Source organism: Geotrypetes seraphini, chromosome 15, assembly GCF_902459505.1.
Source record: "Geotrypetes seraphini chromosome 15, aGeoSer1.1, whole genome shotgun sequence".
In the NCBI taxonomy this organism is placed as follows: domain Eukaryota; kingdom Metazoa; phylum Chordata; class Amphibia; order Gymnophiona; family Dermophiidae; genus Geotrypetes; species Geotrypetes seraphini.
In genome coordinates this window covers 8,075,985-8,091,308 of record NC_047098.1, presented here as the reverse complement: position 1 = coordinate 8,091,308, position 15,324 = coordinate 8,075,985, and the positions used below count along the sequence as shown (strand labels likewise).

Sequence of the window (15,324 nt, the reverse complement as noted above, 5' to 3'; positions counted from 1 at the left end):
TTCTTCAGCTCTGCCTGCGTGGAGAATACACAGACTTTGGTCTGCAGTTAACAGGCCAATCCCTGGTGATACCTGTCAGCCAGCCTGCATCTGCATCTAAGGAGTTTGGGCCGTTCCCACTTCTCCTGCTGCTGGATGAAGTTCGTCACAGGCTGTTGGACATACCTAGGAGACTAGGTGGTGTCTCGCAAAGTGCCGGCTGCATTCCGCCTCCCCATCCATTCCTGAGCGCATCCTTCTGTCTGCAAGGGTGGATGTGCAGTCAGACACAGAGTCTGACTGGCAGCCTGAAGATCAGTATCAAGGAGTATTTCCCAGCATGAGGCAGTGGTTCTCTGATTCCAGCTACTGTAATAGAGCTGAGGCAGGCTGCAGAACATTTCCAGCACAGGTCAAAGTGAGTAAAGGCTGTCACAGCCTGTGAAATGAATTGGTTGGGGGGGGGGGAGCCTGATCATTGCAGTTTTGAAGGTTTCTGCATGTCCCCCCACCTGAAAAATCCTAAAATTGCCAATTTTGCAGTTTGCTATATGTGAAAAATTTTGTGATTTTGGCATGAAGTTCTTGACGGTAGCCATCTTGGATTTTTAGTGACCCTTTTTTTTTCAAGAGTTCCCTGCTTCTCCAAAACTACAATTTTTGCCCCAAAACTTGTTTGGGCTCTCCTAGTGTGAATTCTTGCCAGGATTGTGCAAATTAGGCGTCTTTGGAGCATTTTTTTGTGCCACATACCTTGTGGCACAGCCGGAAGTGGCGGCTGCATAAAGCTTAACCTCTCTCCTGATTGAGCAGGTGACTAAATGCATGGCTAGCCTGGTGGGGCTCGGCATAGCTGTTGGTTCCTTGCACAAGGCTGCGGACCCTCTACAGTCTAAGAAACACATACTTCAGTTATCTATTACACTGTTGTATGAGCATCCAAATTTGAACACATCACATCAATTTTGCCAGAGTTACACTGTCTGCCTATCAGTGTACGTATTGAATTTATAATTCTTTGTGTTATTTTTAAGTTACATACTGTGATTCTCCGAAAATATATTCATTTGGGGCTCAAAAAAGGCACTAGGTCTTATTTTCAGGTAGGGCTTATTTTTTTCATGTACATGATCATCTCTCCCTTCCTCTCCTTCACCCAATTCTTCCTCTTTGCTTTCCCCCACATGTGCCACATCTTTCCTCCCCTCTCACCCATCCCCTTATGCCTTCCCTCTGCAGCATCTTTTTATCCCTCCCATCCCCCTGTGCAGCAGAACCCTTGAGTACCCACTGCCACCCCCGCCGCACAGCAGAACCGCCGATGACCCTCCATCCTTCCCAACTGATTCCCGCCGATCGCGACCATAAATATCTTGCTGCAGAGGAGCGTCGAGCCAGCAGCACTCACAGGCTACTTCGCAGCCTTCTCGCTGGGGCCATCTGTTTCCATTAATTTGCTTACCATAGAAGTCAGACTTACCGGCCTGTAATTCCCTACTTCTTCCATAGTTTTGCGGTCATTGCTACATATTTATCAACCAACTCGTTACAGTCCATGGATAAGACGTGCTTGGAAGTGTCATCTCTTCGGTATTTATTTATTTATTCAATTTTCTATACCATTCCCAGAGGAGCTCAGAATGGTTTACATGAATTTATTCAGGTACTTGGGCATTTTTCCCTATCGGTCCCTGCAAGCTCCCAATCTATCTAATGTACCTGGAGCAATGGGGGGATTAAGTGACTTGTCCAGGGTCACAAGGAGCAGCACAAGTTTGAACCCACAACCTCAGGGTGCTGATGCTGTAGCTTTAACCACTGCGCCAGGGAATCGTAAGACCATGTTAACGGTGCAGGAACAATTTGTTGGAATGCTCTGCCATTGGAAGTGAGGCAAGCATCAAGTATTTTGGAGTTCTGGAAGATGTTAAAAACTGTACGGTTTGAATGTACTTTTGTGAAATGAGCTTGGCGACTGATAATCTGTTATTTTAATTAATGCGGTATATTAGTTGGCCATGGCTGGGGGGGAGGGGCTAGGGGTTGCTCTTATTATAAGGTTTTAAAATATTGGAACTTGATGTTTGTGTTTTAAGAGTTTGTATGATGGTCTACTGTTCATTTTTGTCATGCTTTATATTGTATTGTGCTTTTATGTATGTTTATTAATACCCTGATAGAATTGTGGGATATACATTTTTAAATAAATAAATCTCTGGGTGACTACACCCCAAGAGCCAGAGGCCTTTTCAGACTTTATGGCATATTTGTGGAATGAAATTCACAGCAGGCATTCTTCCCCTGCGCAGTTCCACTCTGGTGGCTCTCGGTACTTTGATACTAACTATAGGTGGAGCTAGCAAGAACTCTGAAATAAAGCTGAAAAAATCAGGATTGGATTCCTTCTGCATATGGCACACGGCCATTGGGACACAACCTACTTGTCTAGAATGTCTCATCTATCTACTGGAAAAGCGTTTACCAGGGTAAGTATTTAATCTCCTTTTAAAATAAGAGAGGCAGGTACACAACAATACAATAAGAAAGAACAAAGGCATGCATACTCCCAAAATAAAAAGACAGACAAAACAAAAATATATTCAAAAACTATATTAAAACTATAAATTTCTTGATCACATAAAACCCAAAATAGTCATATTTGGCATATGCCTGCATCAGAAGTAAATCTGAGATAGTCAACATTTCTGCAAGAAGTAATAAAAATACGTATTCATTAATTCTTATAAATATAAAATAATAAGTTTTATAAACTGCCCAAATCAAAGCTCAGGACAGTTTACAAGAAAAGAAAAAAAATTACAAAATGCAAAGCTTGGTCATAATACTTCATAAAAGTATTTAGTAAATAACCAAGTTTTCAACATGTTTCTAAAATTTCTATAATTATTTTCTAACCTCATTTTCAATGGGAGAAAATTTCATATTTTTGGTGCAATAGATGACAATATAAACTTATGCACTGATAATTTCTGGGAATCTGAAGCAGATGAAAGTTGTAATTGATTACACTAAACTGAATGGGAAGAATGAATCCTTGATTGAAGCTATAGATATAGAGATAACTGGGACCAAGAGCATGAATAGTCTTAAACGAAAAACAGAGCAACTTAAAATAACCAGAACCAGTGAAGCAATTTCAACAAAGGAGTTACTGTCTTAATTTTGCTGTTATAAAGTATTAATTTTGCAGCTGTATTCTATAGTAGCTGGAGAAGTGTTAAAAGATATTTTTTGGGAGACTCAAGTAAAGAATATTAACCAATTCAGTTGGCATAAGCAATTTTCTGAAGGCTAAAAGAACTCTTGACATCAGATAGTTGTAATCTTAAAAGAACCAATTAATACAAATCCTTTGTATTAATGATGACCATTCGACTCTGAGATTGACTATATGGCTGGCCATTTTCAGTCCATGAATACACCATTGGTCTCGGTGGATAAGTTGACATCTGATTAGACAGTATCCAATCAATAACACAACATCTCCAGGCTTCAAATATGTGTTGAAAATCAAAGTAGGCTACTGTGGGTACTATCAATGAGCCTGTATTCAGTTTACACCAATATTCATTCAGCCATAATTTCACTGCACTTTAGGTTGAAAACCATTAACTTAGGATATGTGGGTTGCACCCAGTACTTAGGACCACCTGGCTAGTCAGGTTTTCAGGATATCCATGATGAATAAGCATGAGAAACATATTTATTTATTGTGGATATTCTGAAAATCCAACTGGCCAGGTGGTCCCTGAAACTGGGTTGAAAACCATTGTCCTAGGTCACATGGGCAAGTATGAGATAAATCACATAATTAGTATTCTCTGAGTACAAGCAGGTATAATATTCTCACACAAAATCCAGTCATTACCCTCAGAAATGGTAGAGCATCATGGACATCACTGAAATGCTGCATGAACAGCAGCTGTTTCCAGAGGTTGTACTAAGACAATAATGCCCCTTTATTCTTCCCTTTAGGCCAGGGGTGTCAAAGTCCCTCCTCAAGGGCCGCAATCCAGTCGGGTTTTCAGGATTTCCCCAATGAATATGCATGAGATCTATTAGCATACAATGAAAGCAGTGCATGCAAATAGATCTCATGCATATTCATTGGGGAAATCCTGAAAACCCGACTGGATTGCGGCCCTCAAGGAGGGACTGACACACACCCTTGCTTTAGGTAATTAGAGAAGACTCTGCAAACTCTGTGTGTAATTGTAAAACCCACCAGTGACAAAGCAGAAGGTGGACTATTATCATATAAGGGAGCACATAAAAACCAACCTATCAAATTTATCCTGTCACTGGTATAGTAATAGTTAACCGAGAACAAGCAGGTAGTATATTCTCACATGTAGGTGATGACATTCACAGAGCCTGGTACGGATAGTGCAAAAAGTGTACTGTCACTTTAAAACTTTAAGGCTGGCCATACCATGCATGGGCTGGTGCCTTCCCACCCAACATCAGCTCATCAATATCATACTTTTCAGTTTTCTGTGGAGCTGAGAAGCTGTTCTTTAGATTCTCTCTAAGTATGTCAAAACTTATGAATTTTTTGTGCCTTCCTGATTCATTTTTCCCTTACTTTTAGTCGTATTTTTATATTTTACTTCTTTTTATTTCATGTTTTAAAGATTTTGAATTTTTTGTGCCTTCCTGATTCATTTTTCCCTTACTTTTAGTCATATTTTTATTTTTCACTTCTTTTTATTTCATGTTTTAAAGATTTTGAATTTTTTGTGCCTTCCTGATTCATTTTTCCCTTACTTTTAGTCGTATTTTTATATTTCACTTCTTTTTATTTCATGTTTTAAAGATTTTGGATTTTTTGCTGATTTTGTTTTTCAAGCCTACAGGATCTTTTCAGCCTGTTTTCAGGCCAGGAATGTGAACGTTTTTTTCAGTATTACTTCTACTTGACCTCCCCGGACCATAGAGTCCTTTGATCGATTTTTTTCCATCAATGTCCAAGGCTTCTAGTGACTTCAAGTGGTTCACTCTGTGCTACAGGGCCATCTCAAGTACAGACCCGTGTAATTGGTGTGTCGAGTGCCTAGATCTTGACCATTGAGTTTATTCCTGCACACTGCTGTTGTTTGCAGAAGAGGTCACTTAAAGCCATGAAATTGTAATTTTTAGAAACTTTTCGGTTCAACTTCAGGTACACTGACTATGGCTGAAACTCAACGCTCAACCTAGAACATAAGATTTGCCGCTGCGGGGTCAGACCAGTGGTCCATCGTGCCCAGCAGTCTGCTCCTGCAGCGGCCCTTAGGTCAAAGACCAGTGCCCTATTTGAGTCTAGCCTTACCTGCGTATGTTCTGGTCTAGCAGAAATTTATCTAACTTTCTCTTGAATCCCTGAAGAGCGTTCCAGATTTCTACCACTCTCTGGGTGAAGAAGAATTTCCTTACGTTTGTACGGAATCTATCCCCTTTTAACTTTAGCGAGTCCCCCTTCATTCTCTTCACCTTGGAGAGGGTGAACAATCTCTCTTTCTCTACTAAGTCAATTCCCTTCAATATCTTGAATGTTTCGATCATGTCCCCTCTCAATCTCCTCTGTTTGAGGGAGAAAAGGCCCAGTTTCTCTAGCCTCTCATTGTACGGCAACTCCTCCAGCCCCTTAACCATTTTTGTCGCTCTTCTCTGTACCCTTTCGAGTAGTACTATGCCCTTTTTCATGTACGGCAACCAGTGTTGGAAGCAGTATTCCAGGTGAGGGCGTACCATGGCTCGGAACAACGGCATGATAACCTTCTTAGATCTGTTTGTGATCCCCTTCTTAATCATTCCTAGCATTCTGAAAGTACCCTAGAAAAGGACTTGGGGGTAATAGTGGACAAGTCAATGAAGCCGTCGGCACAGTGCACAGCGGCCTCCAAGAAGGCGAATAGAATGTTAGGTATTATCAAGAAAGGTATTACAACCAGAACAAAATAAGTTATCCTGCCATTGTATCAGCGATGGTGCGCCCGCATCTGGAGTACCGCGCCCAGTATTGGTCGCCGTACCTTAGGAAGGATATGGCGATATTCGAGAGGGTCCAGAAAAGAGCGACCAGATTGATAAAGGTATGGAAAACCTTTCATATGCTGAAAGAGTAGAGAAACTGGGGCTCTTTTCCCTGGAAAAGCGGAGGCTTAGAGGGGATATGATAAAGACTTACAAGATCATGAAGGGCATAGAGAAAGTGGAGAGGGACAGATTCTTCAAACTTTTGAAAACTACAAGAATGAGAGGGCATTCGGAAAAATTAAGAGGGGACAGTTTCAGAACCAATGCTAGGAAGTTCTTCTTCACCCAAAGGGTGATGGACACCTGGAATGCGCTTCCAGAGGGTGTGATAGGAAAGAGTACGATATTGGGGTTCAAGAAAGGATTGGATGATTTCCTGAAAGAAAAGGGGGTAGAAGGATATAGATAGAGGATTACTATACAGGTCCTGGACCTGATGGGCTGCCGTGTGAGCGGGCTGCTGTGTGTGATGGACCTCTGGTCTGACCCAGCAGAGGCACTGCTTATGTTCTTATTCTGTTTGCCCTTTTTACCGCTGCCGCACATTACTCCAGCTTCGACACTGGCACCAACGGTCCATTCCACCTCCTCTTCGTTGGTTCTACCATTATCGGAGGAGCCTCATAAGAAAGCTAAGAAGCATAAACACGTCTCCCCCACCAAGTATGCATCGACATCATCTCCATGCAGTCTCAAGCACTAAAGAGATATTCTAATATTTCAAAACACTCTTCTTACTATTCCAAATTTCGAGCAATGGTGACTTCAGTAGTTCATGTGTTCCTCTCCCATCAAGGACATCTGTAAAGCATGCACCTGGTCCTCAATTCATACCTTTACATCCCATTATTGTTTGGAGAATCATTGCAGAAGGGATAGTAAGTTCGACCAAGCAGTTCTACAAAATTTATTCTCTATTTAAAAGTCCACTTCCCTCCAACCCTTTTGATTTCATCAGGCTCATGGTAGTTGTCAGTAACCCTCGTCTCAGAGGCATGATCCTGGCAGTAAGGGATTCCCACATGTGAGAATATACTTAGATAAAGCATAGTTATTCATCTTTAGCATGTCTTATCTGAGGACTGCAGGCAGATATTCACATAGTTGGCTTCTTAGTTTTGTTACTGAACTGATGGTCATGTTAGCTGATGTTGGGCAGGAAGGCAACAGCACATGGGCGGTTTTAAAGTAACAGTACACTTTTTGACTGTCTGTGCTGGGTTCCCTGAATATCACCCACATGTGAGAATATCTGTCTGCTGTCCATGGATAACATCTGCTACAGGTGAGTAACTATGATATACTCTTGATTAGCATAGCAAAGCTCTTTATAGGCTTTGGTTATACAAGAATGAGGATAACCCAAGAGGCTTGCCCAATAGGAAGATAGTGCTTTAAAGTAGTAGGATGAAAACTTTCAAATCGTTATCAGATTATTCGTTTTCCATTTCTTACAAAAAGAGTGGTAGATATTTATGATTTATTTTTTATATATCATCATATCCCCCAAAAAATTCAGTAGTGCCACCTAGAGTAACATAGTAAATTACGGCAGATAAAGACCCAAATGGTCCATAAAAGTCTGCCCAACCATACACTCTATATAAATTAATGATTTAATTTAAATTCTTTCTCTTAGATATTTCTGAGCCAGAAACCTAGAGCTCTGCCCATTACTGTGCTTAGGTTGCATCTACTGGAGTCTCTGTCAAAGCTTACTTCGGCCCATCTAAACCATCCCAGCCGTTGAAGTCTCATCCTCAAATGAATGGTCATATACGGGACACAGACCGTGCAAGTTTGCCCAGTACTGGCCTTAGTTCTTCAATAAATACCATTATTTTATGATTAGAGATCATGGTATATATTGAAGATTGAAGGCCAGTACTGGGCAGATTTGCACGGTTTGTGTCCCATATAGGGCCATTCATTTGAGGATGGGCTGGGGAGGACTTTGACACCTGGGATGGTTTAGATGTGCTAAAGTGAGCACCTATGCTTCTAACCAGACAAGAGATAAAAAGAGAAAATAACATGCCCTCTTGTGAAGACCGCAGCATGCAAGGTAAAGTTACTTTTGGGTAAGACCAGTTTTTGCCTTTAGATGTTGCTTTCGATGTGTGTATATTAACATTTAATACGTACCACAAGAAACCAGTGTAAGAACCACAGAATTGTAGTGAAACTTCCAAATGTCTGACTATAGTTTGTATCTGAAGAAATGCCTGTCCAACTCACATGAACTTGTTGCCAGAAGTTCAATGATGCTAGTCAGCAAACATTTGTGGAGCCCATTCTGACGTGTGAAAAGAACTTATCTCTTTTGGCTTGCTTTTGTAGGTGTTCCCACTGAGTGGTATGCCACTCTAGATATGTTGAAGGAAAGTTGTCGTATTGCAAGCAGTGTCAATTGGTCTGATGTGGATCTTTCACAGTTCCAAGGTACCTTTCCATATCACTGTCGATGCTTTTTGAACTGACTGAATAGTGACGTCTTGCTTTCAATGAAATTGACATCAAGTTATATTCAATGTTAACAGATGTGAATTAGGCCCTGATACAATAAAGCATAATTTAAAATGTGCACTAATTTGCTAATGTATGAGAAAAGAAAAGTACTAAACTGTGTAAAACTGTACAGTATATTAAGCTTATATTATGATTTATTTTTTATATATCATCATATCCCCCCCAAATTCAGTAGCGCCACCTAGAGTAACATAGTAAATGACGGCAGATAAAGACAGCAGTGAAGTTGAAAAATTGATATAAAATTGAAAAACATTTGAGGCTGTTTATTCCAGCGTAGGGTCTCCCAAACCAGAAGTACGCTGACTGAGACCATTGAACCTTCATCCCAAGTCACTGCCTTCCCATTCTCCCCCTCAACTGGCTCTCATATACTTATCAGTGCTGTTGCTTCCTGCTGCTATCATCAGGGCTGGTTGCCATTTTCAAACTTATGGAAGTTCAGCTGAACCCACAGTATATTGTGGTAATGCAGCTAACTTTAAAAAAAAAAAAAGTCTCCTGGAGCCTGGGTATCTTATTTTTATTTATTTTTATTGGATACTTTTTTTTTTTTAATTCTTTATTCAGTTTTAACTCTTGCAACAAGTGTACAAAATTCAATCAGATAATTCGTACAAATCACTTGACATTCTAACAATTATTGTAAAATGCATATAAAAAAGACCCCTCCTCCACCCATCCCATTCATCAGGAATAAACCCATTAAATCACATAACATACCTCCCCATCCCCACATTAAATATAGTACTATTCAAAGTAGTATTGCTACTAGGTAGCTAAAATTAGAAGAGAGAAAATAATACATAGCAGGGAGAGGGAAGAGGGGAAAAATGGTCAAGTAGCTACAAAGATTGGAGAGAAAAACCAGAGGGGCGGGGAGGGTGGAAGAATTGGGAGTTCTAATAGGGGTAAGCCAGGGGTGTCCAATGTCGGTCCTCGAGGGCCGCAGTCCAGTCGGGTTTTCAGGATTTCCCCAATGAATATACATGAGGTCTATTTGCATGCACTGCTTTCATTGTATGCTAATAGATCTCATGCATATTCATTGGGGAAATCCTGAAAACCCGACTGGATTGCGGCCCTCGAGGACCGACATTGGACACCCCTGGGGTAAGCAGTGCCATAGACATAGACCAGGTGTTGGCAATTCCGGTTTGAGAGCCGGAGCCAGATCAGGTTTTCAGGATCTCCACAATGAATATGTATGAGATGGATTTGCATGCACTGCCTCTTTGAGATGCAAATCTATCTCATGCATATTTATTGTGGAAATCCTGAAAACCTGACCTGGCTCCGGCTCTCGAGGACCGGAATTGCCTACCCCTGACATCGACCAATCAGGTTGGCCTAAGTTTTTCTAGTGCAATAGGTGAGACATTCTAGAGACAATAGGGTTAATTCCCCATACTCACATGCAGAAGGAATCCACTCCGGATTTTTCACGCTGCCTCTATAGTACTTAGCAGTTTAGTGTCCTCTACAGTCTTTTCTTCTGCAGCTATGTGTTTTCTGCTCTCCCCATTTCATTGTTTTAAATTCTATGTAGTTTTGTCCCCTTTGCGGGTATTTTTGCGTTTTAAGCACCTTTGAAGCTCTGCCTGCTTGAGAATTCACAGACTTTGGTCTGTAGCTGACAGACCAATCCCTTTTGGGTACCTGTTAGCCAGTCTGCATAGTTTTCTTTGGAGCTCAGGGCTGTCCCTGAAGTAGTCTCACCTTCTGTTAAGCAGGGGTTGAGCGCAGACTTAGGGGGCTAAGCAGTGTTCCACAGCATGCCAGCTGCATTTTTTGTGCCTCCGCCTCTCCTGGTGCACATCCTGTGGTCCGCTGGGGTGGAGGCATAGTCAGGCATTGGAGTCTGACTGGCAGCCCAAAGATCAAGTTTTGTGAGAGCATTCCCAGCATTGTGAATTCTTGTACAGCTAATGAGAAAGAGCTATGAGCAGGTGGATTCCTTGGTGGCACAAGTAACTCAGTGCACCTCTCTTCCCAGTGCAGGAGGTTTTGTATTGACAACTATGTAGAACCGCCGTGTGGATGAAGTCCTCGGGAATCTTTTTGAAACAGCCAATTTGAGCTGCGGTGGCAACGTCTTTTGTCGCTCATGCCCGTCTCTTTCGGCTGTGTATGCTAGAAACTGATGCGGTGGAGCCACCTCCTCAACTGCTGATGGCTGGGACGCATTATATAGCGGTTGCCTTATATGACCTTATGACAGTGGTGGCAAAAGTGTCAATGTACTTCATTTCGGCCCGCCGAACGCTCTGGGTCAGGCAGTGGGCTGTTGTTTCCACTTACTAGGCAGATACTCTGTATACTTTATCATGCTGAAGAATGGCTCAAAGATTGGAAGCCTCTTTTGGATTTTCAGCACATGAATACGTCTCTAAACATTTCTTGTTCCTGAATGGAGACCGTGCGATCGGTCATTGCAGCAGTGGCTCTGGGGGAATTTCTGGTCTCCCTGGATCTTACAGAAGCATGCTTACACATTCCCATATTTCTCACTCACTGCAAGTTTCTGCGGTTTCATGTTCTGGAGCAGCATTGCCAGTTCTCAGCCCTGCCATTTGGGCTGGCGACAATGCCTCGGTGGCAACTTACCTGAGGAAGATGGGTCTGGAAGATCACCCTTATCTAGATGACTGGTTGATCAGAGCTCACTCATGGGCCAATGGACATCACACAATGGAGCAGGTGCTGGAGGACTTCGGCTGGATTTTCATCCTCAGAAAGAGTCTTCTGTAGCCCATGCAGTCATTGGCATACTTGGGAGGAATCCTCATTACGGCTGCGAGCTGTGTCTACCTGCCCAAGCCTCACAGACAGAAGCTGTGTGCTCGGATTTCGGTGCTTTTAGAGCGGCGGGCTACTTTGGCTTGGAATTATCTTCAGGTTCTAGGCTCCATGGTTGCCCCACTGGATGTAATTTCTTGGGCGAGAGCGCACATACATCCTCTTCAGTCTGACTTTATCTCTCTGGGTGCCACTCCAAAATGCCTTGCATATTTATTTGCCAAGGCCTCTCAAGGCTCGAGCAAGCATGGACTGGTGGATTCGCCCACAATCCCTTTGCAGGTGCATACAGCTCCTCGTTGTCTCCTGGATCATAGTGATGGCAGATGACAGCCTTCGGGGCTGAGGAGATCATTGCAATCGTTCAGGGGTTGGACACCCTCGCAGAGAAAGTGGTCCATCTGCCCGGTGGAGTTCAGGGCCATTTGTTTGGCTCAGATGAAGTTACAGAAGAATCCAGAGGACTGAGCGGTCAAGGTCTTCTCCAACGATGTGGTGGCAGTAGCCTATGTCGATCACCAGAGAGGGACCAAGAGCACTTCTCTGGCTCAGGAAGCCTGCCTACTTTTTCTTGGGCAGAGCATTTTTCCCTAGCGCTGACAGCAGCACATATGGTGATAATGGACAGTGTGCAAGCAGAACTCTTCAGCGGATGTCTCTGGATCCGGGTGAGTGGCTACTGTTTCCACAGGCATTCCAGATGATTGTGGAGTGCTGGAGTAGTCCCCTTGTTGCTCTCATGGGCACTTCATGATACAGGAAGATGCTTCACTTCTTCCGTCAAAGATTCGAGTTCAGAAGTGGAGGGCTCAACGCGCTGGAGCAGTTCTGGCAGCAGGAGTTTCTCCTGTGTTTATGCTCCTAGGCCATTGGTTGGCCTTGTCCTTTAGAGGATTTTGGTTCATCCTGGCTGCATTATGCTGGTGGCTTCAGCTTGATCACGCAGGCATGTGGGTCACAGCCTTTGGGCTGAGCACTTCTTTGGGCCTTTTCACGCAGGGTCTGGTTACCATGCTAGTTCCAGGGCTTTTTGCTCTCCCGGCATGGCTCTTGAGCATGCAACCTTTGGGCATAAGAGATGTTTTGTCCTTATTGTTGAGGCTCTTCTGAAATCTAAGAAGTCATCCGGGGGGTCGGCATAGGCTATGACGTGGAAAGCCTTCCAATGTTGGTGCAGGCCAGACTAAGTGGATCTGTATTCAGCTCTGATCTCGCTGATGCTTGCCTTTCTTCCTGCTGGAAAGATGCTGAGGGTCCCAGTACAGGGCTCTCTTGCTTGGATTCCGGAACAGCTGGTCCTCTATGGCGTCTCATCCTAGTGTCGCTCAATTCTTATAGAGGGTCTGTCGTGTCAGACAGCTGGTTGTCCATCCTTCCTGCCTCGGACCTTAGCCTGGTGCTGTTTAGCTTTATCTGAGCTCCCTTTTGGCCTTCTTTCAGATACTTCCCATTTGGATTTGATGCACTAGGCCGCCATTTCAGCTTTTCATGTTGAGGGGGCAGTGTGTTTGCCCAGATTCCTCGATTCAAGACCGCTTGTTGTAGCCTCTGGATGTGCGCAGGGTTCTCCTGTATGGGTGGGAAGTCACACACAAGTTTTGCCTTTCTGGCCATCTGTTTATGCGGACTCATTCGATTAAGTGGGGTGCTCCTGCTTCTAGAGCCACAATATCCAGATGGATCCATATGGCCATTTCGTCAGCCTACATTTTTTCTGGGAAACAGTCCCCTGATTCCGGCAAGGTGCTTTCTACCAGGAGTGTGGCTTCTTCATGGTCCAAAGCTGGATCTGTTCCTCCTGAGGAGATTTGCAGGGCAGCAACGTGGTCTTTTCTCCTCACATTTCCAAGTTTTGCTGCAAGGCAGGATTCAGCCTTCGGGTCCTCTGTCTTGAGGGCCGGTGCAGCAAGCCCACCCTGGTTGTTTGGGGGGGGGGGGCTGCTTTTGAACGTCCCTATTGTCTAGAATGTCTCACCTATTTTACTGGAAAAAGAGATTATGTACTTACCCTGGTAAACTCTTTTCCAGTAGATAGGTGAGACATTCTAAACTCCCCTCCCTGGTTTTTCTGTGCCTGTTTACAGTTTCAGTCTGTTTATGCTTTTCCAAGCTGCTCCTTGGAGGCCTCTCAGCACTTGAGGACTGGAAATAATTTATTTATATGTTCCTTTTCTTGGGGAGTTGTGCTGCACTCCTTTGGAGTCTGTGTTGGCGGTTAATGGTACTGTTTCCTACTTTCAGTAGAACACTTTGTTTAGCCTGTTATTACAGGTGCCTCTACTTCACATAGGTGGGTGCCTGTCAGAGCTTTGGTACTGGCCGTAGAGAGCTCTAAACCGATCAGTGAAGTACTACAGAGGCAGAGTGAAAAATCTGGAGTGGATTCCTTTTGCAGAGCATGCAAGTATGAGGAAATAACCCTATTGTCGAATGTCTCACTTATCTACTAGAAAAGAGCTTACCAGGGTAAGTGCATAATATCTTTTCTGAATGAGAATAGTTGCAGTGAATTTATTTGCTACCCTTACACCAGATCACATCTCAAAGATAATGCATTGTTTTCTTTTTATATTTTCCTGTAGGCCTGATGGAGAGCATGAGACAAGCAGATCTTAAGAACTGGTCATTAGATCAAGTTCAGTTTGCAGATCTGTGTTCCTCTCTTAATCAGTTCTTCACACAGACTGGGCTCATCCATCCACAAAGCAGCGTGCAGCAGTCTGTCTGTCACAACACCATGCACCCAGCCAAACCTCCCCAACATATTGCAACAGGTAAAGCTGATTACGGTACCTTTCTTCTGGAGAATTTTGCAGGTGCTAAAGGCTGATATACTATAAACAGAACACATATATGATGGCTTGGACCCACAGTTCATGTATGTCCAGCCTCATTGAGTTGAAGGCATTCCGAAAGGTGTGTTTAGGTCAGGGAAGGAAAATAGTATGTTCAACTAGTCTTTGTATTACATTACATTTGAAAATGTCTACAGATACTTTATACCCTTGTGAGAATTAGTGCAAAGCTCACAGCTTAAAAGTACTTGTACCAGTTGTTCTCTAGTGACCCTTTAAGCCTATCTACATTCCTTGGGCAGTAGGAATTCAGGGGCTAATTGGCCTGTAACTACTAATTACAATGTTCATACCTGAGATTAAATATCAACCAGCAGATTTGGTAAATTCCCTCTCACACAACAGCTTTCCTAAGCTGCTGTTAATTTGGATTTATTTGAATTTGCTACATATTCCAGTTACTTAATACATTTCTATTGTAGTGAATATTTTCAATAAATTGGCTTTCTCAGTGAGTTTTAGGTTAGGTATTGAAGAGACAAATGAGATAAGATAGAATGATGATCATTTGTTGCAGGGTCATGATGTAGTTGGCTGAGATTATTTTATATTTCACCCATTTTGTCAGATTGTATTCACTCAAAAATAATTTCAATAAATATTCACAATAGTCATAGCAGATTGATTTATTGTTAGATAAGCATTAATGTTGGAGTACTTCTAGATTAGGAAAAGTATATGTTGTAGTAAATTTAGGCCCCAGAGTAATCGAAGGAAATACTATTTTACAGAAAGGGTGGTAGATGCATGGCGCAGTCTCCCAGAAGAGGTGGTGTCAGACAGAGACTGTGTCTGAATTCAAAAGGGCCTGGGATAGGCATGTGGGATCTCTCGGAGAAAGAAAGAGATAATGGTTACTGCGGAGGGGCAGACTGGATGCGCCATTTGGCCTTTATCTGCCATCATGTTTCTAAATCCAAAGCAAACAGGTGCTGCTACATTAGCACACACTAACACATATTCCAGTGCAATAGGTGAGACATTCTAGACTGATGGGTTATACCCCTATAGCGTGCATCTGCAGAAGGAATACAGTCTGGATTTTCCATTTTGCCTCTGCTTTACTTCACTGATCAGAGCTCCCTCGTTGTCCAAGAGAAGGTGCCTGGTGCTCCAGGTGCTG

The 15,324-nt window shown here is 42.9% G+C and overlaps 1 protein-coding gene across 7 annotated transcripts in view; it reads left to right on the top strand.

Moving 5' to 3' along the window:
- FOXJ3 (forkhead box J3) overlaps positions 1 to 15,324 on the top strand; it is an 89,822-nt gene that overhangs the window by 66,255 nt on the left and 8,243 nt on the right. For 5 of the 7 annotated variants that reach the window (XM_033921328.1, XM_033921327.1, XM_033921325.1 and 2 more), the window contains 2 exons: positions 8,359 to 8,460; positions 13,929 to 14,120. In XM_033921328.1, the coding sequence (XP_033777219.1) occupies positions 8,359 to 8,460; positions 13,929 to 14,120 (294 nt within the window). The remainder of the gene's footprint in view (positions 1 to 8,358; positions 8,461 to 13,928; positions 14,121 to 15,324) is intronic. The other 2 variants (XM_033921330.1, XM_033921329.1) reach the window with 1 other exon arrangement.